Source organism: Nycticebus coucang, chromosome 11 (assembly GCF_027406575.1).
Source record: "Nycticebus coucang isolate mNycCou1 chromosome 11, mNycCou1.pri, whole genome shotgun sequence".
Lineage (NCBI taxonomy): Eukaryota > Metazoa > Chordata > Mammalia > Primates > Lorisidae > Nycticebus > Nycticebus coucang.
The window spans coordinates 120523317-120542536 of record NC_069790.1 but is presented as its reverse complement, the minus strand read 5'-3'; the positions used below and the strand labels follow the sequence as shown (position 1 = coordinate 120542536).

Genomic DNA, 19220 nt, shown 5'->3' with positions numbered 1-19220 from the left:
ATTGTACCTGTCAGGGGGAGCTTACTGAGGCTCTTCCATGCTTTTTACTCCCCTCTTCTTGAATTTAATTGCAGGCCTGTAGTTGTGCATCTATTAGTTTCAAATTAATATTGAGTACATGGGAAGCTTGTTTTTCCATTTTTGAGATACTTTACTAAGAAGAATGTTCTTCAACTCCATCCAGGCAAATACAAAAGATATAAAGTCTCCATCTTTTTTATGGCTAAATAGTACTCTATGGTATACATATACCACATTTTATTTATCTATTCATGGGTTGATGGGCACTTGGGTTGTTTCCATTATCTTTGTGATTGTGAATTGAACTGCTATAAACATTTGAGTGCAAATGTCCTTATGATAAAATGTTTTTTTTTTTTCCTTCTGGGTAGATACCTAATATCAGGATTGCAGGATCAAATGGATGGTCTATTTTTAGCTCTTTGAGGATCCTCCATACTTCTTTCCAAAAAGGGTGTAGTAGTTTGCAAACCCACCAACAGTGTACACCCACTCCCACACCCAGTGAGAATAACTCACATCACAAAGTCCCAAAGATCATGCATGCTTTCAAACTTGGATAAACCATATGAAAAATCTTCAGAAGCTCTGTGATCACTGGCAGACTTTTTCAGTCATCAGCTTCATTTTTTTTTTCCTCTGTTGGTTTTGAATGGTTTAGACTCTTTTGACTTTGAACTTCAGTGCTGTTAATTTTTGAATCAGTAACTTTAGACCTTCCTGAACAATTGTATTTAAAAAAAAACAAACCCACATCATACAATTCTTAAAAAATATCCTCTGGCACTATATTTGGAAACACCAAGGTACACGCTGATCTTCCTTCTTTCCCAGATCAGCCCTCAGTCTCTCCCTCCACCCCGGGAATACAAGCAAACACTGTGCCTAATGTTTTCTGGGCATACCCCAAACAAAAAATATAGCCTTAGGAAACGTTAGTGTTACAGCAGACACATGAGCAAAAGGTTTCATCTTGGTAAAAAGCAAAGCATCCACCAAATTATGGAACAATATCTCTGTCTCTTTAAAGGTAGACAGTTTTGCCATTTGCTCCACCCAATCTGAGCTTCCTGAACTCCTGAGCATTTTAGGGGGTGAAAATGCTTTTGCCTCACGGTTAAAGCAAAAGCACCAGTTCAAATAGCCTCATTGGAGAAAACTTGGGAATTCATCCACTCGCTCAAGAGAAGGTGAGTCTGCCAAGTAGAGGGTCCCATGATGCAGAGCTGTGGCTGCGAGGGGCAGTAGGGGACAAGGGTACATGTAGGGTGGACTCTTCTTTGAGGAGAGGCAGGACACTGTGCCAGCACCACTGCATGAAGGGTGCTGCTCCGGTGGTGGTTGTACAGGGTAGACAGGGCAGTGAGGAGATTTACCAGCGGCACCTGCACCGCTCAGATTTCATGGGACGCCTAACACTGCCTGTTACACCTTCCACCCAGTGGCTCTTGTGATAGATGTGGAGCATTGTGGAATGTGCTTCACAGGAAATTAACAGCTCCCAAGGATGATTTTTAGTTCTGGAAGGCAATTTAGAGACAACCTGTCTAAATTGCTCTCATTGCTAAAAAGAAAATCATAATCCTAGAGGGTTTCCCAGATCACCCCTGACATTAAATTTACTGACTCCTTTCCAGCATTCAACAAAAGGATATGGTCTTGTGCATACATCCTTTTATGCTTTTGTCAGTGTAGACTTGGGATAAATCCTAAAATTGGGATTGAAAATCAAAGAGTAAATGCGAGACATTGCTACCTTCTCCTCTAGAGGTGGTGGACTGTACTTTTATTCCTACTGGACATGTAGGAGATGATCTGTTACTCTTATACATTTACCCCCAAATTACCCGACAAACCAAGGTATTTTTGCCATACCTATAGCTGACAAATAGTTATCTTGGTGTATTTATATTTTATTTTTTTCATGTATTCATTTTTCTCTTATCAATGAATTAGAATATAGTTTATATATTCAAAGGACATTTGCATTTCTTTCTTTGGACTATTCATATCTCTTGATTAATTTCCTATCAAGTTGTTTGTGTCTTGTTTCTCTACTTTTAGATATTCATCATATAGTAGGAAAATTAACCCTTTCTGATATAAATTGAAAGGAGTATTTTCCTGATTAGATATTTGTGTTTTAATTTGTCTGTGGCTTTCTATGCCTTACATAATTTTTTAGATTTTTATGTAATCAAAATTTTGAGTCTTTTCCTTATACTATTTTAAGGCATTTTCTAAGGCATTTTTTTTTAATTGTTGGGGATTCATTGAGGGTACAATAAGCCAGGTTACACTGATTGCATTTGTTAGGTAAAGTCCCACTTGCAATCCTGTCTTGCCACCAAAAGGTGTGTCACATACCAGGGCCCCACCCATCTCCCTCCTTCCCTCTCTTTGCTCTTCCTTTCCTCACCCCTCCCTCCTTCTTTCTATCTCTGCTCTCCCCTTCCCCCACCCCACCGTGTCTTTAATTGTCCTCATATCAAAGTTGAGTACATAGGATTCATGCTTCTCCATTCTTGTGATGCTTTACTAAGAATGATGTCTTCCACTTCCATCCAGGTTAATATGAAGGATATAAAGTCTCCATTTTTTTAATGGCTGAATAGTATTCCATGGTATACATATACCACAGCTTGTTAATCCATTCCTGGGTTGGTGGGCATTTAGGCTGTTTCCACATTTTGGCGATTGTAAATTGAGCTGCAATAAACAGTCTAGTGAAAGTGTCTTTATGATAAAAAGATTTTTTTCCTTCTGGGTAGATGCCCAGTAATGGGATTGCAGGATCAAATGGGAGGTCTAGCTTGAGTGCTTTGAGGTTTCTCCATACTTCCTTCCAAAAAAGGTTGTACTAGTTTGCAGTCCCACCAGCAGTGTAAAAGTGTTCCCTTCTCTCCACATCCATGCCAGCATCTGCAGTTTTGAGATTTTGTGATGTGGGCCATCTCGCTGGGGTTAGATGGTATCTCTGGGTGGTATTGATTTGCATTTCTCTAATAGATACAAATGATGAACATTTTTTTCATATGTTTGTTAGCCATTTGTCTGTCTTCTTTAGAGAAGATTCTATTCATGTCTCTTTCCCATTCATATATGGGATTGTTGGCTTTTTTCATGTGGATTAATTTGAGTTCTCTATAGATCCTAGTTATCAAGCTTTTGTCTGATTGAAAATATGCAAATATCCTTTCCCATTGTGTAGGTTGTCTCTTTGCTTTGGTTATTGTCTCCTTAGCTGTACAGAAGCTTTTCAGTTTAATGAAGTCCCATTTGTTTATTTTTGTTGTTGTTGCAATTGCCATGGCAGTCTTCTTCATGAAGTCTTTCCCCAGGCCAATATCTTCCAGTGTTTTTCCTATGCTTTCTTTGAGGATTTTTATTGTTTCATGCCTTAAATTTAAGTCCTTTGTCCATCTTGAATCAATTTCTGTGAGTGGAGAAAGGTGTGGGTCCAGGTTCAGTCTTTTATATGTGTATATTCAGTTCTGCCCACACCATTTATTGAACAGGGAGTCTTTCCCCCAAGGTATGTTCTTGTTTGCTTTATCGAAGATTAGGTGGTTGTAAGATGATAGTTTCATTTCTTGGTTTTCTATTCGATTCCAAGTGTCTATGTCTCTGTTTTTGTGCCAGTACACAGTGCGGTCTTGACCACTATGGCTTTGTAGTACAGCCTAAAATCTAGTATGCTGATACCCCCAGCTTTATTTTTATTACTAAGAACTGCCTTAGCTATATGGGTTTTTTTCTGGTTCCATACAAAATGCAGAATCATTTTTCCAAATCTTGAAAGTACGATGTTGGTGTTTTAATAGGAATGGCATTGAATAGGTAGATTGCTTTGGGAAGTACAGACATTTTAACAATGTTGACTCTTCCCATCCATGAGCATGGTATATTCTTCCATTTTTTAATATCCTCTGCTATTTCCTTTCCGAGGATTTCATCGTTTTCTTTATAAAGGTCCTTCACCTCCTTCGTTAGGTATATTCCTGGGTATTTCATTTTCTATAGTGAAGGGAGTTGTGTCCTTAATTAGCTTCTCATCTTGACTGTTATTGGTGTACACAAAGGCTACTGACTTGTGGACATTGATTTTATATCCTGAAACATTACTGTATTTTTTGATGACTTCTAGGAGTCTTGTAGTTGAGTCTTTGGGGTTCTCTAAGTATAAGATCATGTCGTAAGCAAAGAGGGAGAGTTTGACCTCCTCTGCTCCCATTTGGATTCCCTTTATTTCCTTGTCTTGCCTAATTGTATTGGCTAGAACTTCCAGCACTATGTTGAATAGTAAAGGTGACAGAGGACAACCTTGTCTGGTTCCAGTTCTAAGAGGAAAAGCTTTCAGTTTTACTCTATTCAGTAAAATATTAGCTGTGGGTTTGTCATAGATAACTTCAATCAGTTTTAGAAATGTGCCACCTATGCCTATACTAGTCAGTGTTCTAATTAGAAAAGGATGCTGGATTTTATCAAATGCTTTTTCTGCATCTATTGAGAGGATCATATGGTCTCTATTTTTGCCTCAGTTAATACACTGGATAACGTTTGTGGACTTGTGTATGTTAAACCAGCCTTGCATGCCTGGGATGAAACCTACTTGATCATGATATATGACTTTTTTGATGTTAAGCTATAATCTATTGGCTAGGATTTTGTTGAGAATTTTTGCATCTATATTCATGAGTGAAATTGGTCTGAAATTCTCCTTTTTAGTTGTGTCTTTTCCTGGTTTTGGTATCAGGATGATGTTTGCTTCATAGAATGTGTTGGGGAAGATTCCTTCCTCCTCAATTTTTTGGAATAATTACTGCAGTACAGGAATAAGCTCTTCCTTGAAGGTTTGATAGAATTCTGGTGTGAAGCCATCTGGACCAGGGAATTTTTTTGTTGGAAGATTTTTTATTGTTTCTTTAATCTCAGTGCTTGAAATTGGTCTGTTTAGGAGCTCTATTTCTTCCTGGCTAAGTCTAGGGAGAGGGTGTGATTCCAAATATTGATCCATTTCCTTCACATTGTCAAATTTCTCATTGGTCAAAATAGAGTTTCTGGTAGTATTCAGAGATGATCTCTTGTATCTCTGTGGGATCAGTTGTTATTTCCCTTTCATCATTTCTGATTGAGGTTACTAGAGATTTTACTTTTCTATTTCTAGTTAGTCAGGCCAATGGTTTATCTATTTTATTTATTTTTTCAAAAAACCAACTCCTTGTTTCATTCATTTTCTGAATGATTCTTTTGTTTTCCATTTCATTGATCTCTGATTTGATTTTGGATATTTTCTTTCTTCTACTGGGTTTAGGCTTAGATTATTCTTCTTTTTCCAATTTCATAAGATGGCTTGTGAGTTTGTTGATGCACTCTCTTTCTGTTTTTCGAGTGTAGGCATCTAAAGCGATAAATTTTCCTCTCAAAACTGCTTTTGCAGTATCCCACAGTTTTGGGTAGCTTGTGTCTTCATTTATGTTATGCTCAAGGAAGTTAATGATTTCCTGTTTTATTTTTTCCTGCACCCATCTGTTATTCAACAGAAGGTTGTTTAATTTCCATGCCTTTGTGTGGGGTCAAACATTTTTGTTAGAGTTGAGTTCCACCTTTAGTGCCTTATGGTCTGAGAAGATACAAGGTAAAATTTCAATTCTTTTGATTCTATTGATATTTGTTTTGTGTCCCAGGATATGATCAATTTTGGAGAATGTTCCATGGGGTGATGAGAAGAATGTATGTTCTTTACCTTTGGGATGGAGTGTTCTATATGCATCTATCAAGCACAGTTCTTGTAGGGTCTCATTTAAATCTCTTTTATCTTTGTTTAGTTTCAGTTTAGAGGATCTGTCTCGCTCTGTAAGAGGCATCTTAAAGTCCCCCATTACTATGGTATTATTGGATATCATGTTGCTCTGACTGAGTAAAGTCTGTTTCAAGAATCTGGGAGCATTTAAATTGGGTGCATAAATATTTAGAATTGAAACATCTTCTTGTTGTATTTTTCTCTTGACCATATGAAGTGACTATCTTTGTCTTTTTTGACTTTAGTTGCTTTAAATCCACATGTATCTGAAACAAGATTGCAACTCCTCTTTTCTTCTGAATTCCATTTGCCTGAAAAATTGTCTTCCAACCCTTGACTTGGAGTTTTAATTTGTCTTTTGAAGCCAGGTGTGTTTCTTGCAGACAGCAAATGGATGGCTTGTGTTTTTTAATCCAGTCAGCCAATTTATGCCTCTTCAGTGGGGAATTCAAGCCATTAACATTTATTGAGATAATTGATATGTGTGGTAGTAATCTATTCACCTTATTTTGATAAGAGTCCATTGTTTAGTTTTATCTTTTGCATCAGTGTGGAAGATAGGTTCTGTCCTTTAGTTTCTGAGTTCTTATTTTACTGCTGATCCATTGTGATGGTCAGTATGTAGAACAGGTTGAAGTATGTCCTGTAGAGCTGGTCTTGTTGTGGCGAATTTCCTCAATGTTTGTATATCCATAAATGATTTTATTTCTCCATCAATTTTAAAGCTTAGCTTAGCAGGGTATAGAATTCTGGGCTGGAAATTGTTCTGTTTAAGTAGATTAAAGGTAGATAATCATTGTGTTCTTGCTTGGAAAGTTTCATTAGAGAAGTCTGCAGTCACTCTGATGGATTTTCCCCTGTAGGTCAACTGGCACTTACTCCTGGCAGCTTGTAGAATCTTTTCTTTTGTTTTGACTTTGGACAGGTTCATCATAATGTGTCTTGGAGAAGCTTGGTTAGAGTTGAGGTGACCTGGGGTTCGATATCCCTCTGAAAGCTGTGTGTCGGAATCTTTGGTGATATTTGGGAAATTTTCATTTATAATGTTCTCTAGTATGGCTTCCATTCTTCTGGGGCATTCTTCTTCCCCTTCTGGGATTCCTGTAACTCGTATGTTGGAATGCTTCAGAAAGTCCCATAATTCTGTCAGTGAACATTCTGCTTTCTCTCTTTTCTGCCTCTTTAACTATCTGAGTTATCTCAAGAACTTTGTCCTCTACCTCTGAAATTCTTTCTTCTGCATGGTCTAACCTGTTGCTGATACTTTTTATTGCATCTTTAAGTTCCCTAATTGACCACTTCAGTTCCTTCAGCTCTGCTATATCCTTTCTATATTCTTCATATTGTTCATCCCTTATTTGATTCTGTTTTTGGATTTCCTTTTGGTTATTTTCCATTTTATTAGCAGTTTCCTTCATTGTTTTCAACATGTGTATTCTAAATTCCCTTTCTGTCATTCCTAATATATCTTTATAGGTGGAATCCTCTGCAGTAGCTACGTCATGGTCCCTTGGAGGGGTTGCTCTGGACTGTTTCTTCATGTTGCCAGGAGTTTTCTGCTGATTCTTCCTAATAAGTGATTTCTTTTATCAGTTTCCTTGCCCTAATTTTCCTTCCACTTCCTCTTGCTCTTTAAGTTCCCGTGCCTGTGGACTACAATTTCGATGAGTCCTTTTGGTACAGGACCAGAAGGATGAGAAGGTTGAAGAGCAAGGAGGGATAAATGAAAGGAAGAAAGAAAAGAAAATAGAGAAAGAAGAGGGAGTGGGTAAAAGGGAATATTAACAAAAAGAATAGAGGCACAAAAGGGGGAGACAGAGCAATATAGGTGTACAGTAGAGTACTTTGACAGAACCTTTAAAAAACCCCAACCTCTGGGTGTGCCCAGTTGTGTGGTTCCCTTGAGGTCAGCGGCTCTTTGCTAACCTGATGGGACACAGTACCCCACCTCCACCAAGTATAGAGGAAAGACAAAAATGCTATAAATCAAACCAAACAATCAAACAGAAAACTTTACGGGATAAAATTGGGTGAAAAACCAAATAATAGGGATAGAAACACTAGAAAAATGAAGTTCTAATTATTGAAAAAGGTAGCAATGGGAAATTGTATTTAAACTATAACAACGGAGAAAGAAAAAAAAGAAAAGAAAAAGTCTGTATGGAAATGGTTGAAATTAAAAACAAAACAAAACAACAACAAAATTAATAAAAAACAAAGAAAGAAAGAAAAATAACCATAGGCAGGAGGAGGGGGCTTGGTGACTGTGCCCCATGATCACATTAATGTACACAGCTATGATTTAATAAAAAAAAAAAAAAAGAAAAATAACCAAAAGCAAAGTGGTATATATATCTTGTTGAATATTGTCTGGGCAACAGGTGGTCTTCTGGGGTATGATGTCTTAATCACAACACTGATATGACAGGAGGCCTCGCTGATTTCTCAAAGTCTACAGGGTGGAGACCCTAAATCTCTCTTCAGCCCTGTTAAAAGTCACTTAAACTTCTAAACTTGGCTAACCAGGAGCTTTCCCAGGAAAGTGCTTGTTGCTGGTATCACTGCAGAAGTGGCTATCCACTTAGCCAGTGTGCCAAAACCTGTCTCACTGTGCCCATGAGGGTTAAGGCTGTAAGGCAGTTCAGTCCCCACCTTTAGGCTGCTCAGTCAGTAGGTTACTAGCTCCCACCTGATCCTTGCCCTGTGACCCTTAGGGCGGAGCTTGCTGGGGCAGTTCTCTCACAATGGCTTCCTGCAGCCCACAGCCAAACTCTATTAGCTCCATCTGGCTCAGTGGCTCAGTCTGGGGTCCTAGACAATGCCCAACATTCTTCACACTTCTGCTCAAGCTCTCCTCAAGGCAGTTCAACTGAGTGCCACGTCCAAAAACACCAAAACAGATCACAGGTAAGGCCTTTCCGATTTGCAGTCTCACTGCTGCTGTACTTACAGCTGTCGGTGGGATTAGACCAACTGAACACACACAACCACTTTCCAATTTTGCACTGTTTTTGTCCTCCTTTGGGGGTCCAGATGTCTCTCTCTGACTCCCTGTATCCTCATAGGGATGATTATAGGCAGATACCACCAGCCAGAGATGCCTGGAGTCTTATCTCCCCAGACTCATGGTGCCCAGTTGCAGGGAAGATGTTACTTGGTCACCATCTTGCTTTCACTCCCTCCTTATACTATTTTAAATCTCAGAAACATTTTACCTACTTACAAAAAATACGCATTTATATGGGCTATCTTTTATTACTTATTTACATGGGTTGATTTTCTTTGATTATTTATGTGGGCTAATTTTCTACATTGAATTTTATGATCTATTAGGGATTTGCATGGTGTGTGAAATTGAATACAATTTAATACAATTTAATCTTCTATGTGATTATATAGTTTTCACAATGTTGCTTATAAAATTGTTCATTCCCCCCATTAATATTATATGCTATTTTATGGAATATAAATGTAACATAATATAAGTGAATATAAATGAGTAAGCAAGCAGTGGTCTATTTCTGAATTTTCTGCTTCTGTTTTGCAGTCTGTCTCTATTCACTCACCAACCTCATACCTCTTTATTATACAGGGTGTACTGTTTCACTTTCTGGTAGAGCTGATCTTTTCTTGTACTTCCTTTTCTTGATAGTCCAGAAACTTGCTTTTCTCTGCATCCAAATGCACTTCATAATCAGCATTTTTAACTCCAGAAAAAAAGATGACAAAATTTAAAATATTTATATCTGTATAAAATCATATACTTAAAGAAGTATAAAATTTATATTTAATGAAATGATTTAAACACGAAATCAGTGCTAAATTTAGTAAATTTCATTTCTACATCTAGGTAATTTTCTTCTTAATTAATGTGATGTATTGTAACAACCAATTTTCTCATGTTGACCCACCCTAGTATTTCTGAAATAAATCACACTTATGGTAATTATATACTAATGTCTAACAATTTATTTTGGATTTTTGTATCAATATTCACAAATGAGACCCATATGTAGCTTTTTGTTGGTGAAATCTTTGTCAGCTTTTGGAATTGATATTATACTTTCCTAATAAAGAATTTAAAGTTTTCTTTCTTTTCATATGGTCAGGAATAGTTCAAGTAGCACCCTGATGATCAGACCTTAATAGGTTTAATAGAATTCCCCTGTGAAACCATCTGGACCTGGTACTGCTTTGTGGGGGAAACTCTTTAACTACTTTATTATTTCTTCCATAGTCTTTGAATTGTTTCATCTTTCATTCTCTACTGGGATCAATATGGATAATAGAATATTACAAATTTTCAGGGAGAGAGAGGAAGAAGAAAAGGGGGTTGGGAATGTTTCCCACTCACTTAAAATTGGTCTTTATTTCTTCTCCTTTCCGTCCTTGAGGTCTTATAGGAGCCTAAGTTCCCGAGCTTCTTAGTGTGAATATGGCTGCACATCAGGACCGCTCACTGAGGATTGTCCTGGTAGGGAAAACCGGAAGCGGGAAAAGTGCGACAGCAAACACCATCCTTGGACAGAAAATCTTTGCATCTAAAATTGCTGCCCACGCGGTTACCAAGACCTGTCAGAGAGCATCCCGGGAATGGAAGGAGAGAGAACTTGTAGTGGTTGACATCCCAGGGCTCTTTGACACCAAGGAGAGCCTGTACACCACTTGCAAAGAAGTCAGCCGCTGTGTTCTCTCTTCTCGTCCAGGGACCCATGCTATTGTCCTGGTTATGCCCCTGGGCCGCTTCACGGAAGAAGAGCAGAAAACCGTTGCATTGATCAAGGCTGTCTTTGGTGAGGCAGCCATGAAGCACATGATTATTTTGTTATGGAGTTGGAGAACCATGAACAAACTCTTGATGATTTTATAAAGGCATCTGTGAACCTGGAAGGTATCAAAGAGTGCGGGGGCAGGTACTGTGCCTTTGGCAACAGCCCGCGAACAGATAAGGTGGAGAAGGAAAGTCAAGTTCAGGAGCTGGTGGAGCTGATAGATAGGATGGTGCAAGAAAATGTAGGCTCTTACTTTTCTGAGGCCATATACAAGGACACAGAGGAAAGGCTGAGGCAACATGCAGAGGTTTTGAGGAAAAAATACAGTGATGAATTAATTGATGATATTAAAACAATAGAAAAAGAATATGCTCATAAATCTAAGGTAGAAAAGTTTAAAAAGATAGAATTAGCATGGAGGAAATATGAAGAAAAATCAAGAAACATAGGGATAGAAGCTGAGCATAATATATCTGAAATCATTGTAGATATGATTAAGAAATTGCTTTTAAAAATATGGCATACATTTTGGAGATGCTATAAATTTAATTCCTTCTCCTTAACTTACTATGATTTGTTAATGTGTCACATTGTATTTTTCAAAGATGGTTGCAACAATGCCTCCTGCCTCCCTGCTTTATTAAGAGTTAATTAACAAATAAAAATTGTGTGTATTTAAGATACACAGTGTGATGTTTTGATATGTGTATACATTGTGAAATGATTAAATCAATGTAAGTAATTTGTTCATAGTTTTTTTTTTGGCGTGTTGAGAATATTTAAGATCTACTTCCTTAGAAAATTTCAAAAATAGAATATAGCATTATTAATTATGGTCACCATGCTGCACTTAGATCTCCAGAATTTATGCACACTGCATAATTGAAACTTTGTATTCTTTGACCAACATCTCCTCTTTTTCCCCATATCCCAGTCCCTGGCAACCAATATACTACTCTTTGCTTCTGTGAGCTCTACTTTTCAAAATTCCACATCTAGGTGAGATCATGCAGTGTTTATCTTTCTGTGCCTAGTTTATTTCACTTAGCATAATGTCCTCCAGTTTCATCCATATTGTTCCAAATGACAAGATTTTTTTCTTTTCCAAGGTTGAATAATATTGCATTATTATGAATGGAATGTTAATGATAACACCATATTTTCTTTATCCATTCATCTGCCCAGGGGCATGGGTTGTTCTGTACCTTCACTGTTATGAATGATGCTGCAGTGAGTGGAAGAGTGCACATATCTCTGCAGGACACTGATTCCATTTCCTTTAGCTATGGACTTATACCATTTGGGCTGCTATAAAGTATGCTGTACACTGGGTGGCTTATAAATCACAGAAATTTATTTCTCACAGTTCTGGAGCCTGGGAAGTCCAAGATTAAGGTGCCAGGTGATGTGGGTCTGGTGAGAGCCTGTTTTTTCATAGACAGCCACCTTCTCAGTCTCAGCTCACATGGTAAAAGGAGTGAGGGGTCTCTCTTGGACCTTTTCTATAAAGACATTAATCTCATATATGAGGGCTCTGCCCCCATGACCTAATCACCTCCTTATGGCTCCACCTCCTATTTGGGGGTGAAAATTTCAACGTACAAATTTTTGGAGGATATAAACATTTAGACCATAGCATTCTGGTCCTGGTACCCCAAGAATCATGCCCTTCTCACATGCAAAACACATTAATTTACTCTCAAAGCCCTGAAAGTCTTAACTTATGCTAACATCAATTTTAAAATCTAAGTCCAAAGGCTCATCTAATTATCATCTAAATCAGATGTGGATGAAACTTAAGGTATAATTTATTCTGAGGCAAATTGCTTGCTGTGAACCTGTGAAATCAAATACATTATGTGTAGTCAACGTACACTGATGGAACAACATAGGACAGACATTCCCATTTCAAAAGGGAAAAATAAGAGAAACCACAGGAGTGACAGTTACCAAGCAAGTTTTCAAAACCGTAAGGTTCAATAGTCACCTTTTTTGGCTTGATGCTCTGCCCTTCAGGTCCACTGATGTGGAGGTCCTGCCTTGTGGACCCTTTTGGTGGCAGTCCAGCCTCCACAGCTTTGGATAGCTCTGTCCTCGTGGCTTTGCTGGGGTTATGCACACCACACTGGAGCTTTCCAGGGCTGTACCTGGGGCAGCCAAGAAACATGGCAAGAGTGTGGAGAGCACAGCCTACAATGTGAGGCAGTGTTGGGCAGCAGTGACGCCCCCATTTGAAATCATTTTTTTCCTCAGGCCCTAGTACTCTAGTACTCAGGGCTTGTGATGGCAGAGCCATCCCTAATGATCTCTGAAATGCCTTTGGGATCATTCTTCCACAATCTTGGGCAATAGGTCCTGGTTTCTTTCACAAATCAGCATGAAAAAGAAATGAACCAGAGTGGAATATGTGGGAAATGATGAAATAAAACACAAAAGACAAAGATGTGAGAGACAGAGGTGGAAATGAGAGTCAAAGATGGGCTTGGGAGATCTGGGATATTTTTCTCTATCACTAGCACCTGAGTGCCAAAATAGCTTTATTTTTAAGGAGGCAGTACAAAGTTGTTTTTCAAGGAAGTAAGACACATGTTCAACTTAATTATAAGAAGAGAAACAGGCACAAATTCCCAGGTAAACATAACCTATTATTACTGCATGACTTCTAAAATATTGGCAATACTACATATTTATAAGATTAGCTGGAAAATGTACGTGACTGCTTTGAAGAGCAGCTGTAAAGTTAAAAGCTAAAGTTTTAAGGAAAACTTGTTTTTCTTTCGCTGGGTTAAAAGTTGAAGCTTAGAGAAAATATGTTATATGTTGAGGAGGGTCAGTAGAGGGGGGGTTCATCCCCCGGATGTTCTCCCAAACCATAGGGGCCCTGCCACGTCACAGTTTACATGCTATAGGTTTCTTTTTAAATGGCTGACTAAATCGCACTATGTTGATCATTAGGACCTGGGTTGACTCATACTCATCTCCTTTTTTTCGTTTTCTTTTTTTTTAGACAGTGGTTTCACTTTGTTGCCCTTGGTAGAGTGCCCTGATGTTACAGTCACAGCAACCTCCAGCTCTTGGGCTTAGGCGATTCTCTTGCCTCCGTCTCCTGAGTAGCTAGGACTACAAGTGCCCGCCACAATGCCCAGCTATTTTTTTTGTTGTAGTTTGGCAAGGGCTGGGTTTGAACCTGCCACCCTCATTATATGGGGTCAGCACCCTACCCACTGAGCCACAGGTTCCACCCCCATACTAATCTCCTTTATCAAAGGATAACTTAGCCATACCCTTGTTCTCTTCTAAATAGGCATTTGTGTTTTTCCCAAATATGGATAGATAGAATTTTCAAAAAGTTTAAGTTCTGCTTCCCTTTGGCTAACAATTACATCTTTAAGTTATTTCTTTCTTCTCTCATTTTACTGTAGGTCCAAGCTGTGTACCTTCAACATTTTGCTTAAAGATTTCCTCAGCTAAATATTCAATTCCATCACTCACAAATTGTACCTTCCATGAAACACTGGAAGTAAACACCATTTAGCCAAACTCCATCTCACTTTTTAATAAAGATGTCCTTTTCCCCATTGTTCAACATGTCTCTCATTTCTGTATGAGACCACAGCAGAGTAACCTTTCTTATTTCTACCAATAGCCTTAGTAGTTATGAACTAGTGAAGCATTCTTTAAGAAGACTGAGACTGTCTAAGCCTCAGCAGAATCATCCTAAATGGCCCGTTCATAGCAACAAATGGAAGGTTTACTTTTAGCTTTTTGAGGATCCTCCATACTTCTTTCCAAAAAGGGCATACTAGTTTGCAAACCCACCAACAGTGTACAAGTGTTCCCTTCTCTCCACACCCATGCCCAATGAGAATAGCTCACATCTCAAAGTCCCAAAGAGCATGCATACTTTCAAACTTGGAGAAACCTGAAAATTCTTGAGAAGTTCTGTGATCACTGGCAGACTTTTTCAGTCCTCACCTTCATTTTTTTCCCTCTGTTGGTTTTGAATGGTTTAGACTCTTTTGCCTTTGAACCTCAGTGCTGTTAATTTGTGAATAAGTAACTTCAGACCTTCCTGAATGACTCTATTTTAAAAAAATAACCCATATCATACAATTCTTAAGAAATATCCTTTGGCACTAAATTTGGAAACACCAAGGTACATGCTCATTTTCCTTCTTCCCCCAAAATCAGCTCTCAGTCTCTCCCTCCACCCAGGAAATACAAACAGACACCGTGCCTCATGCTTTTTGGTTAATATTTTGGTCATTTAATAAAGGGCGTTTTGGACCTATTGCTATAACCCCAAGCAAAAAACATAGCCTTAGGAAATGTTAGCGTTACAGCAGGCACATGGGCAAAAGATTTCAACTCGTACTCAGTAAAAGCAAAGCATCCACCAAATTATGGAACAATATCTCTGTCTCTTTAAAAGCAGACAGTTTCTTCATTGGCTCCACCCAATCTGAGCTTCCTGAACTCAAAGGTTTTAGGAGGTAAAAATGCTTTTGTCTTACAGTTAAAGCAAAAGCAGCAGCTCAAACAGCCTCTTTGGAGAAAACTTGGAAACTCATCCACTTGCTCAAGAGAAGGTGAGCCTGCTCAAGAAGAAAGTTTGTCGACTCCTTTCCGGCATCCAACAAAAATGAATAGCTTTCTGCATACTTCCTTCTATGTTTTTGCCAGTGTAGACTTGGGATAAATCCTAAAATTGGGATTGATAATCAAAGAGTAAATGTATATGTACTTTTGCAAGATGCTGCTACTTTCTCCTATAGAGGTGGTGGACTGTATTTTTATTCCTACTGGACATGTAGGAGATGACCTTTTTCTCTTATACCTTTACCATCAAATTACACCCCCAAACCAAGGTATTTTTGCCATACCTATAGCTGAGAAATACTTACCTTGGTGTAATTGTATTTTATTTTTTATTGTGTATTCATTTTCTCTATTATAAATAAATTTGAATATATTTTATATATTTGAGGGACATTTCTTTCCTTGAACTATTCATATCTTTTGTTCAATTTCCTTTTCCAGTTGTTTGCTTTTGTTTCTCTACTTTTAGATATTATTCATACAATAGGAAAATTAGTTCTCTCTGATATAAATTGAAAGGAATATTTTCCTAATTTGACATTTATGTTTTAATTTGTCTATGGTTTTCTATGCCTTACATCATTTTTTAGATTTTTATGTAATCAAAAATTTCAGTCTTTTCCTTACACTATATTAAATCTTAGAAACATTTTCCCAACTCCCAGTTTGCAAAAAAAGTATGCATTTATATGGGCTATTTATTTTTTATTATTTGTTTATATGTGTTGACTTTCTTTTATTTATGTGGGGTAATTTTCTACAATAATTTTCTGATCTATTAGGAATTTGCATGATATGGGGAATTGGATGCAATTTAATCTATTTTCTATGTGATTATATAGTTATCCCAATGTTGATTATAAAACTGTTCACCTTTTCTGACATTGATAGTAGATGCTATTTTATGGAATAGAATATTAATGTAACATAATATAACTAAATATAAATAAGTATATGAGCAGTGTCTATTTCTTTTCTTTTCTTTTTTTTTTTTAGACAAAGTCTCACTTTGTTGCCCTTGGTAAAGTGCTGTGGCATCACAGCTCACAGCAACCTCCAACTCTTGGGCTTAAGCGATTCTCTTGCCTCAGCCTCCCGAATAGCTGGGACTACAGGTGCCCTCCACAACGCCTGGCTTTTTTGTTGTTGTTGTTGTTGCAGTTGTCCCTGCTGTTATAGTTGGCCAGGCCCAGGTTTGAACCTGCCACCTTCAGTATGTGGGGCTGGTGCCCTACCCACTGAACCACAGGCACTGCCCCAGCAGTGTCTATTTCTTAATTTTCTGCTTCTGTTTTGCAGTCTGTCTCTATTCACTCACCAACCTCATACCTCTTTAATTATACAGACTATACTGTTTCACTTTCTGGTAAAGCTGGTCTTTTCTTGTTCTTCCTTTTCTTGATTCTCCAGGCTAATTTGCTTTTCTCTGCATCCAATCTACTTCATAACCAGCAGTTGTAGCTCCAGAATAGAAGATGACAAAATTCAAAATATTTATATTAGTATAAAATCATGTTAAAGAAGTGTCTATTAATTTCTATATTATGTAATTATTTAAACATGAATTAGTGTTAAATTTCCTTTTCTTCATCTAGGTAATTTTCTTCTTAATCTATTAATGTGATGTATTGTAACAACCAATTTTCTCATGTTGACCCACCCTAGTATTTCTAAAATAAATTGCACTTATGGTGTATTATTTATTAATGTCTAATTATTTATTTTGGACATTGTATCAATATTCACAAATGAGACACACACATAGCTTTTTATTGGTGAATATTTGTCAACGTTTGGAATTGATATTATACTTGCCTATAAAGAATTAAAAGTTTTCCTTCTTTTTGTATAGTAAGGAATAGTTCAAGTGGCACCCAGACGATCAGATCTTAAAAGGTTTAATAGAATTCGCCTGTGAAACCATCTGGACCTGGAAACTCTTTAACTATTGTATTATTTCTTCCACAGTCATTGAATTGTTTCATCTTTCATTCGCTACTGGGATCAATATGGATAATAGAATATTACAAATTTTCAGGGAGAAAGAGGAATAAGAAAAGGGGGTTGGGAATGTTTCCCACTCATTTAAAATTGGTCTTTATTTCTTCTCCTTTCTGTCCTTTAGGTCTTATAGGAGCCTAAGTTCCCGAGCTTCTTAGTGTGAATATGGCTGCACATCAGGACCGCTCACTGAGGATAGTCCTGGTAGGGAAAACCGGAAGTGGGAAAAGTGCGACAGCAAACACCATCCTTGGACAGAAAATCTTTGCATCTAAAATTGCTGCCCATGCGGTTACCCAGACCTGTCAGAGAGCATCCCGAGAATGGAAGGAGAGAGAACTTATTGTGGTTGACACCCCAGGGCTCTTTGACACCAAAGAGAGCCTGGATACCACTTGTAAAGAAGTCAGCCGCTGCGTTCTCTATTCTTGCCCGGGGCCTCATGCCATTGTCCTGGTTATGCCCCTGGGCCGCTTCACGGAAGAAGAGCAGAAAACCGTTGCATTGATCAAGGCTGTCTTTGGTGAGGCAGCCATGAAGCACATGATTATTTTGTTCACCCGCAAAGAAGAGTTGGAGGAACATGAAAAAACTCTAGATGATTTTGTACAAGAAGCTGTGAACCTGGAAGGTATCATCAAAGAGTGCGGGGGCAGGTACTGTGCTGTTAGCAACAGCAGCCGAACAGATAAGGCAAAGCAGGAAAGTCAAGTGCAGGAGCTGGTGGAGCTGATAGATAGGATGGTGCAAGAAAATGTAGGCTCTTACTTTTCTGAGGCCATATACAAGGACACAGAGGAAAGGTTGAGGCGACAGGCGGAGGTTTTGAGGAAAATCTACACTGATCAATTAAATGATGAGATTAAAAAAATAGAAAAAGAATATGCTCATAAATCAAAGGAAGAAAAGGAGAAAAGGATAGAATTAGCAAGGAGGAAATATGAAGAAAAAATAAGAAACATAAGGGAACAGGCTGAGAGTAATGTATTTGAAAAAATTTTAAATATGATTAAGAACTTGCTTTTAGGAATATGGCCTAGGTTTTGGAAGTGATATCAATTTAATTCTTTCTCCTCAACTTACTATGATTTGTTAATGTGTCACATTGTATTTTTCAAAGATGGTTGCAACCATGCCTCCTGTCTCTCAGCTTTATTAAGATATAATTAACAAATAAAAGTTGTGTATAGTTAAGGTATACAATGTGATGTTTTGATATGTGTATACATTGTGAAATGACTAAATCAAGGTAAGTAACGGATAAGTACCTCACAGTTACATATATATATATATATATATATATTTTTTTTTTTTTTTTTGGTGTGGTGAGAACATTTAAGACCTACTTCCTTAGAAAATTTCAAAAATAAAATATAACATTATTAATTATGGTCACTATGCTGCACTTAGACCTCCAGAATTTATGCACTCTGCATAAATTGAAACTGAATAATCTCCTCTTTTCCCCCATCCCCCAGTCCCTGGTAACCAACATACTACTCTTTGCTTCTGTGAGCTCTACTTTTTAAAATTCCACATCTAGGTGAGATCATGCAGTGTTTATCTTTCTGTGCCTAGTTTATTTCACTTAGCATAATGTCCTCCAGTTTCATCCATATTGTTCCAAATGACAAGATTTTTTTCTTTTCCAAGGTTGAATAATATTGCATTATTATGAATGGAATGTTAATGATAACACCATATTTTCTTTATCCATTCATCTGCCTAGGGATATGGGTTGTTCTGTACCTTCACTGTTATGAGTGATGGCTGCAGTGAGTGGAAGAGTGCACATATCTCTGCAGGACACTGATTCCATTTCCTTTAGCTATGGCCTTATACCATTTGGGCTGCTATAAAGAATACTGTAGATTGAGTGGCTTACAAGTAACAAAAATGTATTTTTCATGGTTCTGGAACCTGTGAAGTCCAAGATCAGGGGGCCAGGTGACGTGGGTCTGGTGAGAGCCTGTTTTTTCATAGACAGCCACCTTTTCATTCTCAGCTCACATGGTAAAAGGAGT

General features: G+C 37.8%; 2 protein-coding genes across 3 annotated transcripts; both read left to right on the top strand.

The window, feature by feature from the left end:
- Positions 1-1100: 1100 nt before the first annotated feature.
- LOC128598617 (GTPase IMAP family member 7-like) lies at positions 1101-11292 on the top strand. 2 transcript variants are annotated; one of them, XM_053609225.1, is made up of 2 exons: positions 1101-1211; positions 10219-11292. In XM_053609225.1, the coding sequence occupies exon 2, from the start codon at positions 10260-10262 to the stop codon at positions 10692-10694; it is 435 nt and encodes a 144-aa protein (XP_053465200.1). In that variant the 5' UTR covers positions 1101-1211; positions 10219-10259; the 3' UTR covers positions 10695-11292. The 2 variants fall into 2 exon arrangements, with proteins under 2 accessions (XP_053465200.1, XP_053465202.1); XM_053609227.1 differs by having other exon boundaries at positions 1116-1211; positions 10228-11292.
- Positions 11293-15095: 3803 nt separating this feature from the next.
- LOC128598610 (GTPase IMAP family member 7-like) lies at positions 15096-18935 on the top strand. Its single transcript, XM_053609199.1, has 2 exons — positions 15096-15185; positions 17321-18935. The coding sequence occupies exon 2, from the start codon at positions 17362-17364 to the stop codon at positions 18247-18249; it is 888 nt and encodes a 295-aa protein (XP_053465174.1). The 5' UTR covers positions 15096-15185; positions 17321-17361; the 3' UTR covers positions 18250-18935.
- Positions 18936-19220: the final 285 nt, after the last annotated feature.

Bases quoted from the DNA above. Each gene is read 5' to 3' on its own strand.
- LOC128598610 (XM_053609199.1), top strand. From the start codon at position 17,362: ATGGCTGCACATCAGGACCGCTCACTGAGGATAGTCCTGGTAGGGAAA.
- LOC128598617 (XM_053609225.1), top strand. From the start codon at position 10,260: ATGGCTGCACATCAGGACCGCTCACTGAGGATTGTCCTGGTAGGGAAA.